This window comes from Castanea sativa, chromosome 11 (assembly GCF_040712315.1).
Source record: "Castanea sativa cultivar Marrone di Chiusa Pesio chromosome 11, ASM4071231v1".
Taxonomy (NCBI): Eukaryota; Viridiplantae; Streptophyta; class Magnoliopsida; order Fagales; family Fagaceae; genus Castanea; species Castanea sativa.
Genome location: NC_134023.1, coordinates 20,783,688 through 20,807,406, shown reverse-complemented (window position 1 = coordinate 20,807,406; position 23,719 = coordinate 20,783,688). Strand labels below are relative to the sequence as shown.

The 23,719-nt window shown below is 33.4% G+C and overlaps 2 protein-coding genes across 2 annotated transcripts; both read left to right on the top strand.

Annotated features, from left to right (window-relative positions):
- The first annotated feature begins 8,992 nt into the window (after positions 1 to 8,992).
- Positions 8,993 to 10,706, top strand: LOC142616207 (uncharacterized). The gene is made up of 3 exons (XM_075789091.1): positions 8,993 to 9,082; positions 9,513 to 9,727; positions 10,433 to 10,706. The coding sequence occupies exons 1-3, from the start codon at positions 8,993 to 8,995 to the stop codon at positions 10,704 to 10,706; spliced, it is 579 nt and encodes a 192-aa protein (XP_075645206.1).
- An 8,819-nt stretch (positions 10,707 to 19,525) lies between these two features.
- LOC142616206 (F-box protein At4g22390-like) lies at positions 19,526 to 20,014 on the top strand. Its single transcript, XM_075789089.1, has one exon. The coding sequence runs from the start codon at positions 19,526 to 19,528 to the stop codon at positions 20,012 to 20,014; it is 489 nt and encodes a 162-aa protein (XP_075645204.1).
- Positions 20,015 to 23,719: the final 3,705 nt, after the last annotated feature.

Below are 23,719 nucleotides of genomic sequence, written 5' to 3'. Positions count from 1 at the left end.
TTCCTAAGTTCAGGAGATTGATCATTTCAAATTGACTATACTGTCTTTTATATTCAGGAATTTATCTCGGTTCACACCACTTTTTTAAGGACTTTTATGGTGGAACTTTAAAAATAACCATAACAGTGGGAAAAACTTACTGGAAAAAAACTAGATTTGTGATCCTATAATTTGAAGTGAGATAATTTAATTTCTCAGGTTCAAGACACAACGGTGGTACCTTTGAAATATAACATTCAATTATAAAACCCCACCAAATTTCAGTCAATTAAAAACCAACTTCAAACAACAAAATTAAAATACCTGAATTTTCTCCAATAAGGCGCATAATGCCATGAGGCTCCATTTTCAACAAATATAAAATTCTGAAGTTAGCAAGTTGAATTTGTTTTCGGTATCTAAGTAGTTATGTGAAGGGCATGGATGTATAAAACCTCACCAAATTGTATATAATTATTGTATATAATTATATGTTAAGATGTACCTATGAATTGGATAAACCTAAAAAGAGTGTCCAAACTCAGAATCCTTTTTTTTCCTTCCTTTTGAACCATGCTCAACCAGCTAACCAATGTTTATGACAAAGTCACGAAAATGTGAAGGATTAAACTTTTTTATTTACCAAAAAAAACTCCCTTGAAAAAAGGGCACATTAACACATGCATATCGCTCTGTGCCATTAATTTAAAATAAGAAGCATTCAGTTTGACTAATGTTTTAAGAAAAACTCTATTCCGAATCTTATACATTAAAAAAAAAAAAAAAAAAAAAAAAAAAGAAGCGAACAATTTACATAATTAAATTAAAAGAAACTCCAAAAATGTTTGATATTACCATATATATCATCCATTTAGGTTAATGGAATGTTGCTGTAGAAGAATTGGAAGGCCCTACAAAAGACATTGAATCATAATCTTCTTCGTCATACACGGTTACATGTATAAAACAAAGTTTCTCTCCAAACTAATTAATGTGAAGAAAAAATTTGTTCATATATATATGGGTGGATGGAATTTTTACAATACGTTTTTAATATTCAAATATTGTTTTCTTTATGAGTTCATTATATATTTTAGTTATGTCATTAGACAAAAGCATAAGTTTGGAACGAGACTGAAAACAAGTAAACGGAAATTTTACCCAAAAAAGAAAAAGAAAAAGAAGATTGAGCACACCCATAGTGTAGAAGCATTCAATTTGACTTATGTTCTACAAATTCTAATCACATTGAGGTTTCAATAATTAAACAATTAATAATCAAATTAGATATCAACACAAAAAATGGAAGATATTTATGGAATTCTAGCCCCATCACACATGCACATGATCAAAGACTTATTATTATTATTTTTTTTGGTTTTGTGATCAATTCTATTCACACAAGTTTGAGATTTATGCATTTATCCAATTATGTTATGCATTTGTAAACTACTGATATAGCCAAGAGTGTGTGGAGGCTAGCAAAAAAAAAAGTGATAATTATGGAATACTACCCTTTTTCGCACGCGCTACACGCTTGCGTAGAGTTTTTTTTTTTGGATTTAATTTCAATTTTTTTTTCATTCATTCTAATTTGAGGTTTTTGTGTTTGTCCAACAATATTTATGCATTTATCAATCACCGATATAGCTAGGAGTGTGATGAGACCTACCACCAAAAATGAACACACCCACACAAACTAATGACTTCAATGCTATTTTGACTGTCATTTTCTGGTATTAGGTCATATCACACTTCTAGATATATGAGAGCATTCACATCAATGTAGTTATTTTAATATTTTAGCAAATATATAACTAACAACTCACACATCAGTCTCAATATTTTCTCCCACAATTTTGACATTAGAGTGACCCTCGCCACGTCTGGTGATGCCTTGGTCCTCACTAGGAAATAAAAAAGGAAAAGCCAACTCAATTTCATATGACTCTCTCTCTCTCTCACTTGCTGGATTTCCATGGCCAAACTTCAAGCTGTGCAGCTCCTTCCTCAAACCGCCGTTCACCACCTTTGGAGTTTACTATTGTGCACCACTGGCCTTGTCTCTCTCTCTCTCTCTCTGTCTCCTCTTTTTTTTCACTATGAGGCATCCAAGCCAACTTAATTTAGCCATTGTTTGGGAGGAGGGAATAGAATAGAATGAAAATAAATGAAAAATATAATTTTTGAATATTCTTCTATTCTCTTTTTTTTGGGAGTTTAAATGAGAAGGAATGGAATGGATAGGAAAGAACACTCATTCCTCTCTATTTCTTTAAAATCTCAAATTTTCAGTCCCCTGAAATTGGAAGGAATAAAATTAAAACTCCCAAAATACCCTATATATTCAGCCATTTGTTTTATTTAAAATAGGAGTCTAATAGTAATATTGTCATAAAATGATTCTATTCTTTTCCCTCTATTTTACTTTCAAACAAGACTACTTACTTCCATTTATTTTTATTCCTTTCTATTTCATTATGTTAAGGAAGTTATCATTATTGGATAGATCAAACTGGTATTTAATAGCTAATACTAATATCTAATAATAGCAATTTTTTTTTTTTGGAAAATAAATAATTATAGCAAAGTTGAGGCACTAAGGTGAAACGAAATTAAAGACTTTTTCTTTACTAAAGAAATTATAGACTTTGACTGTGAACAAAAATAACAGGCCAAAAGGCACAAAAGAAACAATATTAACAGGTCAATCAAAATGTAGCTGACAGCTCAAACGAGAACTCAATTAGTCAATTACCCTTCTGTCAAAAACAAAATAGTCAATTACCCCCCAAAAAAAAAAAAAAAAAAAAAGACTACGACAAGCTGAATTTTAAATCGCGAAAGTTCGGATGCCGTTGATAGGACTACAATAAATTTCCAGCAAGGTTATTGAGTGAACAAAGATAATAAAGAATCAAATCAAAAAACAAATAAATTTCCAAGAAGGCAAATAAGAGAATGGCAAAAATATTCATAATAGGATGAGTAATTAAAAAAAGAAAAAAGAAAAAAGAAAAAAAAGAGAGAATGAGCGGTATGACTATGAGGCAAATAGGCAACTGCCTAAGTTCCTGATGAAAAAAGGCTTCCAAATTTTATCCAATAGAGATATCTATGTACCAATTGGAGTATTAATTAACCCCCAAATATTAACCAATATATAAAAAATAATTTTTTTATCAAAGAAACTAGAAAAAAAAAATATTTTCATTGAATGTGGTAATGACTATTAATGTGGTAATGACGCATTAATCTCTCATAGACAAATGCTGAAAGATCACTCTCTTTGTTTTGTTCTTGAATGTCTTACTTATATTTTACTAGTTTTTTAAAAATAAAATTTCACCTACACTTTCTTGTTTTTGTCCAAGTCAAAACTTCTATATAAAAAAAAAAATTTGAAAAAAAGAATTAAATAAATATATAACTAATTACTAGTAAATAAATTTATATTCAAACTTTATTTGAAGATATAAAACATATAATTTTATTAAAATTTCAATTAAAAGTTTTTAGTATTTGGTTGCTTCACTCAATAGATAGTGTTTATTTTGATTGTATAGTCACATAGTAACACAATGGATTCGTTTTAATTCGTAATTTTGCATTTAAACAATAGATTTTAAATGAAAAAAATACCAAAAGTTAAATGAATCTTTTTTTAATATTTAAAATAAAAGGATATCCTCACTTAAAACAGACGCCTTAGGTCCTATAATGCCTTGACCGGCCCTAATTAGAATGACAAAAATATTCCTTACAATCTACTATAGAATATAAGAATGTTTTTGCTTCAAACCCCACTTCCCCATGCTCTACTATCTACCTTTCATTAGGATAAAAATAAAAAATAAAAACTTTCATTGACTATTCCAAAAGTCCAACTCATATAATTAATATTGATTGTCTAAACAAAGTGATTCATTGGACACTTTTTTTTTTCTATTTTTAAAGCTTTTAGAAAGAAAAGAGGCTAAGATATATAAGGACAAGCCTTCGTCCAAGGAATAATATGATTTTATTTTATTTTTTGGAGAAAGAATATGATTTAAATTTAAGAGTGCTCAAATAAGAGTCAATATATACTATTAATAAGAGGATTCATTTGTTTGGTCTTCAATTTTTAATATACCAAAATACCCTCAAAAAAATTCTGAAATAACATACCTTTTAATTTAATTTTTTTTTTCCTACAAAAAAGCAAAAAAATGTTAAAATAGTAATATTAGCTTTGTATCAAAAAAAAAAAAAAAAAAAAAGTAATATTAGCTCACGTACAAAAGGAAAAAAAAAAAAACTATTATTCTCACCACCCATTTGTATTCAAATGTCTGAATCCTATTTGTATTTGTTATCTATTTGAATTCAAATACTTCAATTATCTTTATAGAAAAATACAAAATTACTTCTTCCAAAAAATGTTAAAAGAGGATTCTATTAATAAGAGGATTCCCTTGTTTTGTCTTCAATTTTTGGCGTACCTAAATACCCTCACACAAATTCTGAAATAACATACCCTTTAGTTTAATTTTTTTTCCCTACAAAAAAGTAAATAAAGTTAAAACAGTATAATACTATCTCACCTACAAAAGGGGAAAAAAAAAAAAACCCTATTATTCTCACCACTCATTTGTATTCAAATGTTTGGTTTATCTCTGTATTTGTTATTTATTTAAATTCAAATACTTCAATTATCTTTAAAAAAAAATACAAAATTACTTCTTCCAAAAAATGTTAAGAGTAATACTATCTCACATACAAAAGGGGAAAAAATCGTTATTCAAATGTTTGATTCCTATCTGTATTTGTTATCTATCTGTATTCAAATACTTCAATTATCTTTATAAAAAAAATACAAAATTACTTCTTCAAAAAATAAAAAAAAATCTCACTACCTCACGTAAAAACTACTCATTCTTATCCCAAAATTTCTATGTTTTAAAAAAAAAAAAAATTCTTTAAAACATTCCAAAATTTCTGCTATCCAAATTTTATATAGGTATCACAAATCCCCATTCATCTACACTAACATATATCATCATTCTTTTGTTTAAATCTCAAATTTTTTTACTTATCAAAATTCTTATCTCAATTAACAAATTCAAATGTCTCATTAGGTTTCAACTTCTTACAGTTTTCTATCTCATTTTTAAACATTATTTCACATTACGTTATGTCTTTCTTAAAAAAATACACACAGTTATTTATATATCATTTTTAAATATTGTAACACTAAACCAAAAAAACAAATAAAAAAAAAGATCGTTATAGTCTGTGCAAAGCGCGTGTGATGAGTTTAGTGTAATGATAAAGATAAAGATAAGTTCAAGCTACATGAGATGTAATTTTTGTAAAGTTACACATTTTTAGACCATAGATTACTAAACCATGAATCCATTATGATTAAAAATGTCAATTAGCTATGGTAGTATTACACATTTATTGCTTACCACATTATGACATTACTTTTTTGATTCTATCTTTTATTTATTACAACAATTTTGGAGGAAAAAATATTTACAAAAATTCTCAACCTTCTAAATAGTAAATACACAAGAACTGGTGTATTCTAAAAAAATACAATGAAACATAAGAGTTGATGAAGGCCACCTGTTAGAATTATGAGTTTAGTGGATTATTTCATCAATGATGTTCGGTCATAATCCACTTTTAACTTTGTGCCAGTGATTCCACTATTATTAGTGAACACAGTAATGATTAGGTAATGACAATGGAATAATTCCTTCATTTTTATAGAGATAGCGGATATAATTCACAAAGATATAGTAAGTCACGGTTTGGGCTGTTTTAATGGTAGTCTTAAAATTTTCGTTTTTTTGGTTTTTACTCATAGTATGGGGTACAAGTAGACTCTAGAGGTACTACTAGCTAATTGGGTTGAGGAATCAAACTCAACCCATATCAATTTTTTTATAAATCACTTGCTACATAGCGAGTTGGTTTTGTTTTTGTGTGCTTTATAGAGTTTAATAATGTAAAATTTCTGCAAGCAGCCCTGAACTTCTATTTTGATCATAAGATTGATGCATATACCTCTTATACCATTATATGTTGGAAAATGTTGACACACACACACACACACACACATATATATATATATATATATATATATATATATATATATATATATATATTTTTTTGAGAAACTCGAGGTATATATTATGATAATGAATTTTGTACATAATTAACTTGCTTATAGATGTGCTGGGGGGAATGCACATTTGGGAGGGGGTATATGTGGATTAAACAGGTACTATTGCTTGTAATTTTACTGTAGTTCTTTTTGTGACATGAAATATAACATACCCTAACCCATAAAACGTTACTTAAATTTCCTATTTGCAACCAATTCAAGCTCTATTTCTTTTATTCAATTTCCGCCTGTTCCTGTGGCGTTGGAAGCAAATCTTAATCTTAAATCTTTTGAGGTTGGGTTGTAAGTGCAGGATGTTGTTTTTGGAAATTTTTTTATTCTTCTTCCAGCTGGGTGTATTTTTTCAAGGGCTCTATTTAACTAGTTCTAATAAATAAGAGAGAGAAAAATCACATTTGAATTAAATAATGTGGTAATAATATCATAAGTAATTGACCTTTTTTAACCATTAAATCTCTTATAAAATGTACTGTCTAAAAAATATGTAATTTTACAAAAGTTTCACCAAATGTAACTTTTTTTTTTTTTGAGGAACAACACCAAATGTAATTTAAAGCCATATGTATTGACCTTTTTTAACCATTAAATCTCTTAGAAAATGTACTGTCTAAAAAAATGTAATTTTACAAAAATTATACCAAATGTAACTTTTTTTTTTTTTAGGAACAACACCAGATGTAATTTAAACCCACACTTATTATATATAAACTTTATTTAGTGATGTGCCAATTTTTAAATCTATTATTTATCCTTCAATAAAAAAAAAATAAACCCACAACAAAATAATATTGAAAACTTTGTTTATATATGATGATGTTGATTTGACATTAATGACATTTATTGTCACTCTATTTGAAATTTTTTCATAATAAATTGTTATTTCCTGTACCTATAACATTTCCTTAGAAAAGTATCTAAGTTATCGCAAACTTATTACGTTTTATTTTTTAAAATTTTTTATGAAAGGTTAGAAATATTTATTAATAAAAGATTATCACAATTCACAACACATCAGCTAACAAAGCAGGATAAAAACAAGGAGATAAATACTCCAAAAAAAAAAACCGATTATACAGACAGAGATGCAGCTATAACTGCCTATAGATAAACTACACTATTGAAAGATTTACCGACTCAATATTTGGTTATTTAGTTTGAACAATATTCTTCTTCTTTTTTTTTTTTTTCTTTTTCTTCTTCTCAAAAAAAAAAAAAAAAAAAGTTAGGAACAGTATAATCTTCTTTTGCATACATTTGAGGACTTGGTTTAAGTCCACTGCATCTAGTGCATTAGACCTGGTCAGATGGTGACACTTGTCCAAAAGTGGACAAATGTCATTATCTCAACGGGTTCAGTACTACTGAACACTAAACCTAATCCTAACCCTACATTTTATTATGAAACACTCTCACAACAAATGTTGGGTGGTAAGCTATTATTGGTTCAAATTTGAATCCACGACTTAAACTACTTTTTTTGTTTATTTATAATAACTAATAACAACTTACCACTTAAGATTTATTGTGAAAACGTTTTCCTTTTGAGAAATGATATGTCCACAACATTTTTACAATAAATCCTAAGTGGCAGGTTATTACTTGTTGTTATTGTTAGGGCAAAAAAGTCATCTTAGTGTTAGATTCAAATTTGAACCAATAACAACTAACCACCTGTGATTTATTATGAAAATGTTGTGGACGTAACATCTCTCTTTTCTTTTACCATAGGCTACAGCAGTTAGCACCAGTGTAATTAATGTATTTGTGAATAATTTCCTTAATTAAAAAGGAGGGGTTATATAACATATACAATACATGCAATCTCTCACTTATAACGCGTGGTTCCTACAAATATGATCCACACATTTTGAGTGAGAGGTTACACATATGTAAAACAAGTATGTACTTCTTCCCAAAATAGGGACTTATTTTTTGAGGGCATAAATAGAAAATCCAAAACTAAATAGGAGCTAAGCCAAAAATACCAAATAAATTGTGGGATAAATTAGACTATCCTCTAAAATATAAGTTATTAAAAGTTGAAACCGGTAAAACACAGCTTGCAAAACTAGGACTGACAGCCAAATGCACTTATTTAAGCTAAATTTCCAACGAGATTCAGAATCTGTGCTATCAAATCGTCCAAGATTCAATTCCTGAATTAATGCCGTGAAATTCTTAACATGTTTGAAGTCACAGCCTTCCTCTTTTTTATTTATAATCAAACAATTCTCAATTGCACAACAGAGTTCAAACATTCAAAGAAGCACGCAGACTTAAGGTAACATTTCTTTTCATTTTTCTTTCTCTCTTTTCTTTAATCTTTTGAAGGGTTGGTGTAATAGTTATCTCCGTTGCTTTTGATATATTCTCCTTTTTTGAATATTGTTGCATTCTATTAACTAATTGGACTCATGGGTTATTCCAAATTATTCTCCTTTATGATAAAAATAATTTTGATTGATCTGAATTTTGTTTCAACTCTGATAATATCATGGAGAATTTTGCCTATTTTCAACGTGCTTTGAATTTTCTGCTAAATGAATCCAACCAAAAAAAATAAAAAATACACGTTAAGGAGGTGGGGTGGCCTCTCTTTTCTTATCAAAAATTCAAAACTAAGAAGGTATTATTATCACAAAAAGTAAGTTCATTCTGTATATTGTGAATATAGGTTGGTTTCTCAAACATCATTCTATATGTTATATATAACTTGTCATAGTAATAGACCATATTGCTCATTATACATATATCATATCCATTTTTCATGTCTTTTCTTCCTAATTTTCACTTTGATCCTTGCAGGAGTTCATCATCGCGTTATTGGTTAGCAACATGGCCATAACTGCGGTAAAGATGGCGGTTGTTGTGGGTGCACTTGGTCTGATCTCCTTCATATTGGGAATATTAGCTGAAAATAAGAAGGTATTTTTATCCCTCTTACTTTTAAAGCTGTTATGTTACACTTCCGCATATTTATGTTCATGTATGTATGTGCACATTGTGAAGAAACAAGTCTTGGGTCAAATCTTTTCTCTGTTTTCATAATTATTGATATGATTTTGCATAATAAAAATGAGGTTAGTGATGCACCCAAGTTAAAATCGTTATCCCCAATCACAATTCAAAACTGATGATCGACAATTGCTGAGATGTCAACTTATCTTTTTATTGTATTGTTTTTGCCTTTAAGTGATTTTTTTTTCTTTTTTTCCAATTAATTGTTACTATTTGTCTGAATATTACCTTTGGAAGTTTAATTTGTGGTACTAACTACTAAGTTAAAATCATATGCATTGTCTTTTCTTTTTCAATAAAATTATCCTCGATTTTTTGTTCTTTTGGGCTTTGATAGCCAGCAGCTGGCACCCCAATTCCTGGGAAAGATGTCGTCATTTGCAAGTACCCATCGAGTCCCACAGTTGCCTTGGGTTCTCTCTCGTTTGTGTTTCTTGCAGCTTCAACTTTGTTTGGCTACTTGTCAGTCTTTTACCCTTACAGAGGAAAACCGGTTCCACAGTCCATTTTGTTTAAAAGCCTGAACTTCACCATCTTCTTCAACGTTTCTGTGTAAGTATAATTTCTTTATACAGTCTCAAATCCTTCTATTTGTGAAATACTATATAGAAAGGCTCCTTAACTATTTATTATAGGGTTATGCTAACAAATGCCTTTAGAGTATTGGTTAACGATCTAATTTAGGAAAATTTTGACATCATTTTTATGAAAAATAAAAAAAACTGTCAAAACATTAATTGTTTTATTTTCTTTTTTCATAAAAACTTTCTTTAAATGAATTATTAACCAATGCTATAAAGACATTCATTAGTATTTCCCTTTATTATATCATATCATCATATATTGGGCCAAACAACATCGAAAACCATTTACTGAATTTCATGATTTGGATTAATTATCACAAAACTAAAAATGTGTACTTAATGTTACATCATGTGAAATATTAAATGATGTAGCATTATGTAGATTGTCAGATTCAAGAAAATAGAATCTTTACCGTGAAAGAATTATCTCCATTTGAAATAGAGAGGATATTGTTCCGGATTTAATAGGATACAAATAGCCATTAGCCACATAATTTAATCTGAATTGGGATTATCTCCATTCGAAATAAAGATGATCCTGTTCTGGATTTGGCAGGATATAGACTGTCACATCATTTAATCTAAATTAGGATCTATTTCAAATTGACTTGCTATAGCTCTTGTGGTTTACTAATTAAAGATGAGTGATGGTGGTGAAATTTTGTCCGCTCAGGTTTGCAACTGGAATGGGAGCAATGTTTCTATTATGGCCAACCATCACAGAGCAACTTCACCGGACACACAATGTCCATCATAACCTCGAAACAGAATGTCCCACAGCGAAAACAGGCCTCCTTGGTGGTGGTGCTTTTGTGTCCTTGGATGCAGCTCTCTTATGGATGGTTGCCCTAATGTTAGCTGTCAATGCTAGAGAAGATTTCTTAGACGAACAAAAAGAGGACCATTTTAAGGGTGGAGACGACCATATTATCACAACCGATATATGAGATAATGTGTGTGGGTGATGCTTGAGAATGAAAAAAATTGATCTCCTTGTCTGCAAAATTCAGTGGCAAAATTTTTTCCTCGTTCAATATTTTTAAATTTGGTTGATGTGATTCTTCAAGGATAATTCTAGTATAGCAAGCAAGCTGCAGTTAATTTAGAGAATTCAATGTACATATCTTTTAATAACTGTAAGTTTGCTTCTGTTTTCACCACTTTTGAATAATGTTCTTCTTCGGTCTTACCACCAAAAAAAGAGAAGAAAAGAAGGTTCATTTTAGCATCAGTCGAATGTGGAATGGTATTGCCACAACTTATAACAAACCAAGTTCAATTTCTAAGCAGATTGGTTCTGGAATACGAGTTATTCAAACGCTAAGTCTTTTACTTTGACAGCAAAAACAACATATTGGATGCATAAAAAATGAAAGTAAAAATTGTAAACCTAATGTTTTTTTATTTATCAAATATCGATTATGCATTGGAATTTGGAATAACTACATACCAGGCTATAAGTCCAAATTATTCTGTAATATGATTAAAAGTTTTTTTTTGGGGGGGGGGGGGGGGAAGGTAATATGATTGAAGCTGGCTGGCATCTTGCGCTTTCATTGACTATTAGTTTAATGAAAAATATTATTTCCACAACATTTTTATTTAATGAAAAATGTTATTTTGTCGTAGCAAGATTAAACTGTGTGACCACCCGTATTTTGAATGCTCCTTGTCTAATAGAATATGCGCTTCAATGCTAAAGAAATGCTTGTATTGTTGTCCTATACTGGAATAGTTGACTGGATTGGGTTGTAAATAAGCTTAAATTCAAGAACTTTTAGCAGCGTGTATACATTGTTGTTATCTGCCATCTTTGGCTTGATAGAATTGCAAGAATCTACCAAAGCCAGATCAATATTGAAGCTGGTATTAGTGGTATATCCAAAAATCTTGTGAGATGAAGAGTGTCTTCACTTGTGTGCTCCAAAAATCATAGCTCTCACCGGTGAAGATGGGAACAATGTTTTGGGCATAGTTGAAGGTGGCTGTATTTGTACTTGCTGCCATGGTTTATGGTTGTCCGGTTTATAGTTCTAGGACAAAAGGGGCTGGCAACCTTGCTCTGATACCAAATTTGTTGGGTGCAAGTTTAGAATAATATGGCTAAGAGTAGAATTTAGTATTTAAATTGCTGTTATGCTAGATATGAATAAAACAGAGTATTGCAGAAGCACTATTGCTGAATTTCGGATGTTACAACCTCATTTACAACTCACATCTATATGTAGATATGTTAGGAGTTTAGGATGACTACAAGCTTCAAGAATACTACAAAAGTTTGCTTCATTTCTCTTTAATTGACACTTGTCCATGAGGTGTCTACTTGCATGCTTGCTTGGTGCTGGATTCTTCATTTGTTGACACTTAGATTTCAGTTACTTCTTTCTTTGACACATAGGGAGCCACTTGTCAATTACAAATTACATTTTAACACTTATAATCTGCTATGTATCATCTAAACCTGGGGACAATTGTTTTTATTAATAGAGTACGCTTGGGCTTTACGGTGGATAGTATTTTCCATAAGCTATAAAAAGTTGGGCCAGGTATTTTTTATGTTTTATTTTTAATGAGATGGGCCAGGAGGTTTTTTTTCTTTTTTTGTTTTGGATAGGTATGAGGTTTTTTTTTTTTTTTTTTTTTTTTTGGATAACTATGAGGTATGGTGTTTGAGTCAACATTTGGCTAATTCAAAAGTTCAAAACATTTTTTGGAGAAAGGTGGGAAAAGGTTAGAATAACACAGCAAAATTTAATGCTCTCCCATATGAGATCTCCACTTCCATATTACTAGTTGTTGAGTTGTTCTTTGCACAATTTTTTTCTTTAAAAAAAAACACAAATTTCTTAAATTTATGAGTGTATAATTTGTATATTCATTGTTATGAACAATAATCACGTGTTTATTGTCAATGTAATTGAGTTTTTTATAATATTTTTCATATCAACATGTAACGTTTTATTATTATATATGAAGTAAGCAATACATTGAAAGCAAATAATTCAAAAAGTATTCATTATTTTCATATACAACATAAATTCAATTTGAAGAAATGCAATAATAGTTTTATGGACAATACTTTGTAAGATTGGATTTTCTTGATTGTAGCATGTGAACTAATTTTCAGTCCTTTCGCCCAATTTCATGACAAACAAGCACAATCAAATACAAATAGAAGATAGTATCAACCAATTCCATATGAATTGAAAATTCTTTTTAATTTTCTCTTCCTCAGAAAAAAAAAAATGTTGGAGTTCATAAATTCTCTCTTTCCTTATATATATATGCTATTAATTTTCCTTCTAATTCAAAAGAACCATATTTAGAACTAAAAACGATGCTGATCTAGATAAATTTTAAACAAGTGGAATTGATACACTAGTGGGTCAGAATAAGAATCACCTAATTATCTTCTAAGAGTTTTTTTCTTTTTTTCTTTTTTTCTTTTCATTCTTTCCTTAATAATATTTCTATTACTTATATAAAATACAATATTTTTGTCTAGGTGTCCTCCAATAAATGATAAAGAAGGATGATCCTTTCAAGTAACCGTTGAACGCTTCAACCTCTCTTCAGCTATCCACATAATCAAAATTAGAGAAACCTTTAACCAAGAGGTCACTATTTACAAATAGATATTTTTCAGCATACACATGAAAAATTATGATTATTTTCTTATATTTTATTAAATAATTAAATAGAGAGTAATCATCTTTCTCAAAAAAAAAAAAAAAAGAGTAATCAACAAATAGAAACCAAGTAGTTCTCCTTCCTTTTTCTAAAATATAAAATATAGAGATATAAAAAAATCCAATATATTAATATAAATTTACATCAACAAAGATGAAAGAAAATAACGATTTATGATTTTCCTATGGTACATTAGCAACCAAACATTGGACGACAATAGAAAGAAATACTAAACATACAAAATATCAAAGAGGTCATGGGTTTATATAAACGGAAAGAAAATTCAAAATTCACAAAAGCATAACCCATATAACAAACAGCGATAACACCCAATTAAGATATTGACAAATATATACTACTTACTAAATGATTTCGTTGAAGAAGAGACAAAAGGTTAAACTAAAGTAGAACCAAACCAAAGACGAATATGAAACCCTAGATCTTTGATGTACTTTCATGATAGCCTTGTTTTTGTTTTTGTGTTTTTTACATAGTTTGAGATCATCTAATCTTTTCTTCTTCTTTTTTTAAGAAGGTTTTTTCTTTTGAATCAATTTGGAAGATCTATTCGAATATTATGAAGTGAAGTATGAACTAGTCATTCACCCCTTTTGAAAACTTTTTTCCCGTATCTATTAATTATTGGGTATTCTATGGCTAACGTAATATTTTTGGTAATGCCTTTTTAAATATTAGCCATTATGCATTTAATAATAATTATAGTGTGGCACCATCGAAGGAAATTAATGTCTATACTCAATGTGTATTGTCGATTGTGATGCCACTAAATAGATTTTGCAGTTTTTTTTTTTTTTTAATTATTGGTTTTATGAGTCATCTCTCCTTTTGGTACTCTTTTTGTGTGGTGATTATCGGGTACTATGTTGTCAAAAGAATATTTTTGGCAGTTTTTTTTTTTAAATCTTAGTTATTATGCATTAGATGATAATTACTATTGAAGGAAATTAATGACGGTGTATTGTAATGCAATAAACTTTTTGGGTAGTTTTTTCAAATTATTAGTTTAATCTACATTTGGAAGTTTCTTTTCTAAAAAAAAATTATTAGACAACTAATGCATTTTTAATAAAATACTTGAATAACGTTGGAAATAGAATATAATAATTAGGAAAACTAATTATCAAATGAAAAATTAAGAAATAAAGGTGATAAATAAGAATTAAAACATGAACATAAATAGTATACTAAAGAAATGCATTACTTCATTCAAAATTTTAAATTATATGCAATGTGCCAAGTATTATGGCAAACATGTTGACATGTATAAATAAATATTAACGCTTTCAAAAAAAAAAAAAACATTTTTGGTCAATACAATATCAACGTACTGAATGTAGGAATTTGCTCTGCGTTATTTTGCTTAGAAAATGAACACATGTCATCATATTATGCATCCATTCATTTTCGTATACAACTTTGACAATATATATAATTGAATATAATTAGATATAAATATTGATGTGATTTGTCAAAGAGGAATCTGCCTCGGTTTCAAACTCTGAAGGAATAAAAAGTTGCTGGTCTGGTTTGTGGAAACTTAAAAGTCCCAACATGCCATCTTTGTCGTTGCCTAGCTGAGGACACGATGCATGTCCTATGGGAGTGTGAAGTGGTGAAGTCGGTGTGGTTGAATAGGTTTGAAGCTGTTCAAGCCTTCAAGGGTCTTTTTCCGATTTGGTTGTTCGTATCCTGACAAAACCCCGAGTCCCAGAAATCTTTGCCACAAAAGCATGGTTTATATGGTCCCATAGAAACAAAACCCAATTAATTGAAGGAGTCCACCTAGCCAGTTAGCAAAATTCCAGAGGTAGTCCATAGCTTTCTCACAATGTTTGACTACAGTCGCGGTCAACCACGAGGCAAAGCTTCTATCAGGAAAATTAAAAAAAAAAAAAGAGGGTTGGGTACCTCCCTCAACCGGTGAGCTAAAAAAAAAAAAATTGGATGAAAACGATAAAGCAGGAATTGGGATAATAGTCTGAAACTCTCTTGGCGAAGTTATAGCTGCTCTATCTAAAAAGGTCCAAAACCCCCCATAGTTGAAATCTTAGAAATGTTAGCTGCAAGTTGTGCAATTAAATTTGTACAGGATGTTGGGGAAAATCCTAATCCTCCCTCTGTAAATTAAAATATATAACTACCAAGCAATAGTAATATTATGGAAATAAAAAAAATTCCAGCAAGCACCACATAAACACAAACACATAAAAACACCAAATCTTACGTAAAAAACCCTTCGGTGTAGAGGGAAAAACCACGGGGCAGTTCCGAAAAATATCCATTATAAAATAGAGATTACAACTATCAAGTTTATTCTAAACTTGAGTCCACAATAAATTGGATAGACAACAAATAAATCTCAAGGAGTAAATACAATCTCACTACAAAGCCAGTAGCAAAATCTTCCTCTGAATACTCTAACTCTCCATGGTTGTTGCACTCAAAAACTCCATAAGAACTCCACCAATTTATCTTTCTTGTGTGTAACTTGAGCAAAGAAAAATGTCTCATTTTTCTTTTTCACTCTCTCACACTCTCACTGTGTTTCTCTCTATCTCTTCACTCGGACTGCACCTTTCAAGCTAAAGCTCTCTCTTTTCTAGTGTTTCTAGCTCACTCTGGAACTCACACAAAATGGCCGAATATTGCTCTCTGTTTTCTTCAGCTCTCCACTAGGCCGAATGGCCTTAGTTTCTTTCTTTTCTTTTTCTCCAACGTGTTCAACACACTTGCTCAGCTTTGCATTACTTCTCATTAAGAGAAGTTAGACTTCTCACAAGTCTTGGTCATTTCTCAATAAATGAGAAAGCAAGCTTTGAAGACTTTCGGAACAAGCTCATAAATGAGCTTTAACAAATATGTGTGATGGAATCCAAGGGTGTCACATGCACCCAACACAGGAATTAGGATTACATCAATCCTGTTTTGAAGGGTGACTCTGAGATTGGCATCAGAGCTTTACAAAAAGAATATATGTTTTCCTCCTCCATTGGCCACTTAGTTAAAGATATTCTATCTTCAGTTAGCTCCTTATGGTGTTTTTCTTAATCTCATTATGTGAGGTCAGGCAACATGGTTGCACATGTCTTAGCCTAAAAAGCGAGACATTCTTTCCTTTTGTTTGTTTGGATGGAATTTGTTCCACCAAACCTAGATGATTTCCTAGCACAACAATTATATTTCGGATGACTTGTTTCTCATAATAATAATAATAATAATAATAATAATAATAATAATAATAATAACCGGTTGGCATCTCATTATTTTTTAGTGGAGATATTTACGGTTCATAATCCCTTCATCCCCAAATATTAAATTCTCTGGAAAAAAAAAACAATATTACTAATGTGAAATTACCTTTATGTTGTGAAGGAATTGGACAATATGTTTGCATATTTTAAGAGGGGTAATTATAGAATTCCCCAAGACCACCATAAATATGTACTTCCATTTTCACAAAATAGTGTGTCCTAATTAAATTTAGAAAAGTGTTACATAACATTTACATCACTTTTGCAAAAAAATTTAGGTGGCATGTTGTTACTAGTAGGTGCGTCCACATTAAAACCAATAACATATCATCTCGAATTTATTGTGAAAATAATGTGGATATTGCATTTCTCTAAAGTTAAGGTAGGATAGAACCCACAATTTATGTGAAATAAGGTAGTACAATTTATGATAGTTACGAAGTATTTTACAATTATTCATTTAAATGCAATGCATAGTAAATTATAAAACAATAATGAAAATAAATTACCGTTTATAAATGTGTTGAAAAATAATGAATATATACACACACACACATACCACACATACTAGACTCATCATACACGCTTTACGTGTGCTGTGCAATAATGCTCTTTTTATTTATTTATTTATTTTTTGGTTTAATGTTATAATGTTTAAAAGTGATATATAAATAACAATTTGTATATTTTTTTTAAAAGAAAAATGTTAAGGTAACGTAGAATAATGTTTAAAAATAAGATAGATAGATAAATGAAATAACTTAAAATTTAGGAATTGTAAATTACTATCTTAACCAATTTGTGTTTTTTAACTTTAAATTATTTAACTAAAAGATATGAGTATTTTAGAGAGTTTAGGAATTTGTGTGAGAGAATTTTAGTAGAAAAAATGTTGAAAACCAAACAAAGAATCTTGTTATTAATATTATAGATATATATAATTTTTTAGAATAAAAATTCCCATGTAATATACTACTTTCACTCTCCCACACGTGGCTATATTATTCTAATTATTGATAATATTAAAATATTCTTAGGATAATTTATTTTAGAATCTACATAAATCTCTAACTCTATTAGAGCACTTGCAGCAGTGGAGCTAAATAGCTATATAGCTATTTTAGCTCCACCAAAACACCAAAAAGAAGCATGCAGCAGTGGAGCTAAATCTATATTTTTTTAGCTCATTGCTACAGTGCACATCTATAGATAGATGTGCACTGTTCACGAGAGCTAAAAAAAAATTTAATTTTTTATTTTGTGTTCACATTACCTTTTTATTGTGGTGTTTTTATTGTAGTGAGATGTATTATTTTATTGTGGTAGATATATTATTTTATTGTGATGTTTATATTATTTTATTGTGTTGAAAGCTAAAATAGATCCACTGCTGCAGTATGTGTGTAGGTAAAATAGATAAAGTAACTTTTAGTGGAGCTAAATTGCTAAATTTTTAGCTCCACTGCTGTGGATGCTAAAGCATTCCCATTAAGAATGCTAAAAGGGGCATATGCTAAATTTTACAATCAAAACACCAAAAAAGTTACTCCATCAAAAATTTCAAATGGAAAATTTTTTGGCAAACTGCTACAGTGAGCTTGTATCAACACAAGCTCACTGTAGCTTGGATTGTAAAAAAAAATGATTTTTTATTCTCATGCCTCTTTCTTTCTCTCTCTCCAGGTCTCTTTTTCTTTTTCTTTTTCTGTTTCTCTGCCTCTTTCTCTATCCTCTTCGTCTCCCTCTATGCTCTTCATCTCGGACGGTCTGCCTCGCTGGAGCCACCGCAAGCCTCGCACTCTTCAAAATCGCCTTGGCCCACCCCACAAGATCGCCTCACCAGAGCCATCACAAGCCTTGAGTCGTGGATATGAGTGGGTGGGTTTTGTAAAATCGAATCTGGGTTGTGGGTGGGTTTCGGCAGCCTTGAGTGGCTTTATGGTCGTGGGTATGAGTTGATTGGGGTGGCTTTGGCTTATGGGTGTGGGTTGATTGATTTGGTAGTTGGTTGTTGTGGGTTGTACCGTGGGTTGAGGCTGTGTGGTGGGTGTTTTTTTTTTTTTTTTCCTTTTTTATACTGTTGAGTGTCGTGGTTAGAGGTGAAAAGCTCAGGCCATGGAGGTGGGAGAAACTTCTAGACGGGTTTAGAAGGATGGAGATACAGTGCGAGAGAGGCAGAGGGAGAGTGAGAAAAATGAATAAAAATATTAAAAGAAATAATATTTAATAGAAATTGTAAAAAAAAAAAATAGAATGTTTGATATTTGGTGTATTGTAAAATGAGGTGTTAAAATTGTAAAAGTAGTGTTTTGAGATAGTAAATGCTAAATTTTTTAAGATGTTTGATGAAAGTGCTCTTAGATAACAATCTTAAAAAATTTAAAATTCTACTTTAAGGTCGGTTATTTACGCTTAAGGCGAATTTTTCTCAACTATCTTTGCTTCGGGAGAATGTAGTTGGAGTGGGGTTGGACACAAACTGAAGACCTTAAAATTGTGCCACTACCATTACCCTAGAAGAATTATACGCAGGCTAATAATAATGATCTCCTCCACTTCCATGATTTCGACTCATGTACCGCTAGAACTAATCAACAGTATACTATCCAGATTACCAGTGAAGGCTCTTATACGTTTACTCTCTGTTTCTCAAGAATGGTCCGCCTTAATTAACAGCTCAAATTTCATCAAGAAGCACCTCAATCACTCCATCGAGACCAACAGCGACCGCACCCTGATTCTCAAGGAAAGTTTCGTGAATCCGCCGTCACAATCACGTTAGTTCTCCGTTCCTTACTCCAATAATGACCAGTTCGGCAAGGCACATAATTGGGAAATCTTGGACTACTGTTTGCCTTACCTTTAATAATAGCTACGAGAAAAAGGAAGACATCGCGATTTGGAATCCATTGATCAGGAAGTACAGGAAGTTGCCCAGCGAACCAATAGACAAACCTTCTGGTTCGTTGTATTATTTGTATTCCAGTTTTGGATTTGGATATGATCCTAGTAACAACGATTATAAAGTAGTGAGAATTGCACAATTTTATGAGGGAGTTTTCTTTGAAGTGAAGGTCTATAGTCTGAAATCACAGTGTTGGAAAAAAATTGAAAAACAATGGCCAATCAAGGGGATATGTTCAATGCGGTCAGTTTCATTGAATGGAGCTTTCCATTGGATTGTTGAGCAGAATGATGGGTCAGAATCTATTCTTGCTTTTGATCTTTCCAATGAGAAATTCGGACTTTATAGAAAGCCCAGTGATGAGGCTGATTTCGTGTTGGGCTCTTGACGGCTCTAAAGGCGACGGGTGTGGGAAGGTCATCAGCTTCATGAATTAACTACCTACCTCACAGCGTCATTTATGGCGCTGTGAGCCGAAGGTGATAAGGTGACGACCTTGAATCTGACGACCTCGAGCTAATGACATCGGCTTGACGGCCTTGTGCTATAGACAATAAGCTGACGATCCTACAAAATAAACGAGGTTGAAGGCTGATGGGAATAAGCTGAAGACATCGAACAAAATCTCCGTCCATGACCTTGCTTGACCTCCACACATACACCATAAGGAGAATTCTTGCGCTACACGTTTAGCCCTAATTGAGAAGATTCCTATAAGGAAAAGAACTCTAAGAGATACGCAAAATCCACAAATTACTCTCCAAGAAGGAAAGTACTTCCTCGCCAAAGCGCATATTTCGGCCCTACACTACTATAAATACCCCAAAGCCCTCATAAACTAAGGTACGCATAATTCACCTCGGCTCTAGCACTTTAGAGTTGCGAATGAGAGATTTTCTCTAACTTGACCGTCGGAGGGTATTTGGCCGGTACCACACCGATACCCTTCCTAAGGTATTCAGCTTTTGTGTTGTGCAAGTTCTTCATCGGGGACACGTGAGGACTGTGTGGCTTACTGATGATTTTCGGCATCATCAGCTGGCGCCATCTGTGGGAATCTAGCGACTTATGAAGCCGCACTATCGCTTCCCAGACAAAGAGTTGCATGGTACTCACTCGCTCGATGGCAACCACTAACAACGTTCAAGGAGACGAACCACACACGACGGCACTTGAGAGGCAAGTCCAAACTCTGGCCGCCGCTGTGGAACGCCTCACCAAACAGAACCAAGACTTGGAAGAACAATTGCGTTAGAGGAACGCAGGCGCTAACACCCAAGAAGAAGATCAAGAAGGAACCAGTGCGGAAAGAAGAAACCAGGAGGGGCCGGAAGGCAGCAACGCCCCTAACAGGCCGGAGCAGCAAGACACGAACCAACCGTCTATCACTGATACCGTCCCACCTCACATAGTCGCTGAGATGCAGATGATGAAGGAACAAATGGACTACATGATGAACGCCCTTAAGGGACGGGTGTCCAACGACCTCGATGATCTAGTCCAGCGAACCGACTCGCCCTTCACAGCGTCGGTTAGTTCTTTCCCCCTTCCACAAAAATTTCGCATGCCGCAGGTAGAAAGCTACGACAGGTCTAAGGACCCCTTAGATCACTTGGAGTCTTTCAAGACCCTGATGCACCTTCAAGGGGTGCCGGACGCAATCATGTGCAGAGCCTTCTCCACCACGCTAAAGGGACCCACGAGGATCTGGTTCAGTAGACTGACGCCCAACTCCATTGGTACATTCAAAGAGTTGAGCACCCAATTCGCCTCACACTTCATTGGAGGCCACAGGTACAAGAAGTCCACCGCATGCCTAATGAACATTAAGCAGCGGGAAGACGAGACACTAAGGTCTTACATAGCTCATTTCAACAAGGAGGCCCTCTCAATTGATGAAGCAGATGACAAGATACTTGTAGCAGGATTCACCAACGGGGCTACGGAAGGGTAAGTTCCTATTCTCCCTGTATAAGAACGACCTAAAAACCATGTTAGATGTGCTCTATCGGGCGACCAAGTACATGAATGCAGAAGACGCATTGTTGGCTCGAGAAGAGAAGCCCAAAAAAAGGGAAAGACAGGAAGACGCACGATCGGAGAGGGGGCGAAAGAAGGCTAGAACTGAAGAACAACGGGATGATAGACGCCCTAGACCACCCGCGGGGAGATTCATAAGCTTCACCCCCCTGACCGCTCCTATCGACTAGGTACTAATGCAGATTAAAGATGAAGGAGCCTTGACTTTTCCTGGCAAGCTGAAGGGGGATCCCAGCAAGAGGTCAAGGGACAAATATTGCCGCTTTCATCAAGATCATGGCCATGACACAGCTGATTGCTACGACTTGAAGCAGCAAATAAAAGCTCTTATTAGACAAGGAAGGCTGTAGAGGTTCGTTAGCAAGGAGAGACATAAGGATGATTGTAGGGGGCACCACGACCGATAGGTCATCAAAGAAAGCCCGAAAGACATACCTCAGAATGGTTCAGAACATCCAGATGACAGGTTCCATACCCAAAATGTCATGAATTGACAATCCCTCCATTGGATTCTCAAAAGAAGATGCGCGGCGTCTTCACCTTCCCATGATGACGCACTCGTCGTCACCATACAGGCAAGAGACTACAACATGCACCGAGTTCTCGTCGACAACGGCAGCTCAACGGATATCCTTTACTACCCCGCTTTCCAGCAGATGGGGATTGATAGGGAGCGGCTAGTTCCGACTAACGCCCCGCTCGTCGACTTTGGGGGAACGAAGGTATTTCCCCTTGGTGTCGTCACTTTGGCGGTGACCGTTGGAGACTACCCACAACAGATCACCAAGAATATAGCATTCCTCATAGTCGATTGCTTGTCAACCTACAATGCCATCATAGGACGTCCAACCCTCAACTCGTGGAAGACTGTAACCTCGACCTACCATTTGATGATAAAGTGCCCTACCAATTATGGAGTAGGAGAGTTGAGAGGAGATCAGGTGGCCGCACGCGAATGTTATGTAGCCATGATAGAAATGGACGACCACCTTCAGGCCATGAGCATAGAATAATGTCGGGCAACAACGGAGCCCGTTGAGAGGCTCGAAGATGTACCTCTTGACGAATCCCAACCGGAGTGGACAACCAAGATCGGCACCCTTGCAGACTCAATGATACATCAGGCACTCGCGACCATTCTCAAAGAAAATCGAGACGTATTCGCTTGGAGCCATGAAGACATGCCAGGAATCAGCCCATCAGTCATGGTGCACAGGTTGAATGTGTCGCCTTCCTTTCCTCCCGTCCGCCAGAAGAAACGGTGTTCACCCAAGAGAGAGACCAGGCAGTGGCTGAAGAGGTCCGCAAACTACTAGAGGCAGGTTTCATTAGGGAAGTTTACTACCCCGATTGGCTGGCGAACGTTGTGATGGTCAAGAAGAGCAACGAGAAATGGAGAATGTGTGTAGACTTCACAGACCTAAACAAAGCATGTCCTAAAGATACTTACCCCCCCCGCAGGTCGACCTCCTGGTGGACTTTACGGCTCAACACCAATTATTGAGCTTCATGGACGCATTTTCCTGATACAACCAGATCCAGATGGACGAAGGTGACTAGGAGAAAACCTCATTCGTAACAAGCCAAGGCCTTTTTTGTTACAAGGTCATGCCGTTTCGTTTAAAGAATGTGGGCGCGACATATCAAAGACTCATGAACAAAATGTTCGCACAACAGATTGGTAGAAATGTCTAGATGTATGTCGATGACATGCTAGTGAAAAGCCAAAGGGAAGGCGATCACTTGGAGGATCTTAGGGAAACCTTCGACACTCTTCACTCCTACAACATGAAGCTTAATCCAGACAAGTGTGCCTTCGGAGTAACGGCGGGAAAATTCTTGGGATACATGGTATCCCAAAGGGGCATTGTGGCTAACCCGGACAAGATCCGAGCTATAATGGAAATGGCACCTCTTAGAAATGTGAAAGAAGTACAAAGCCTTAATGGCAAGATCGCCACGCTTAATAGATTTGTATCCAGGGCAACGGATAAATGTCAACCATTCTTCCGTACCCTGAAGAGGTCTTTTGAGTGGACGGCTGAATGTCAGC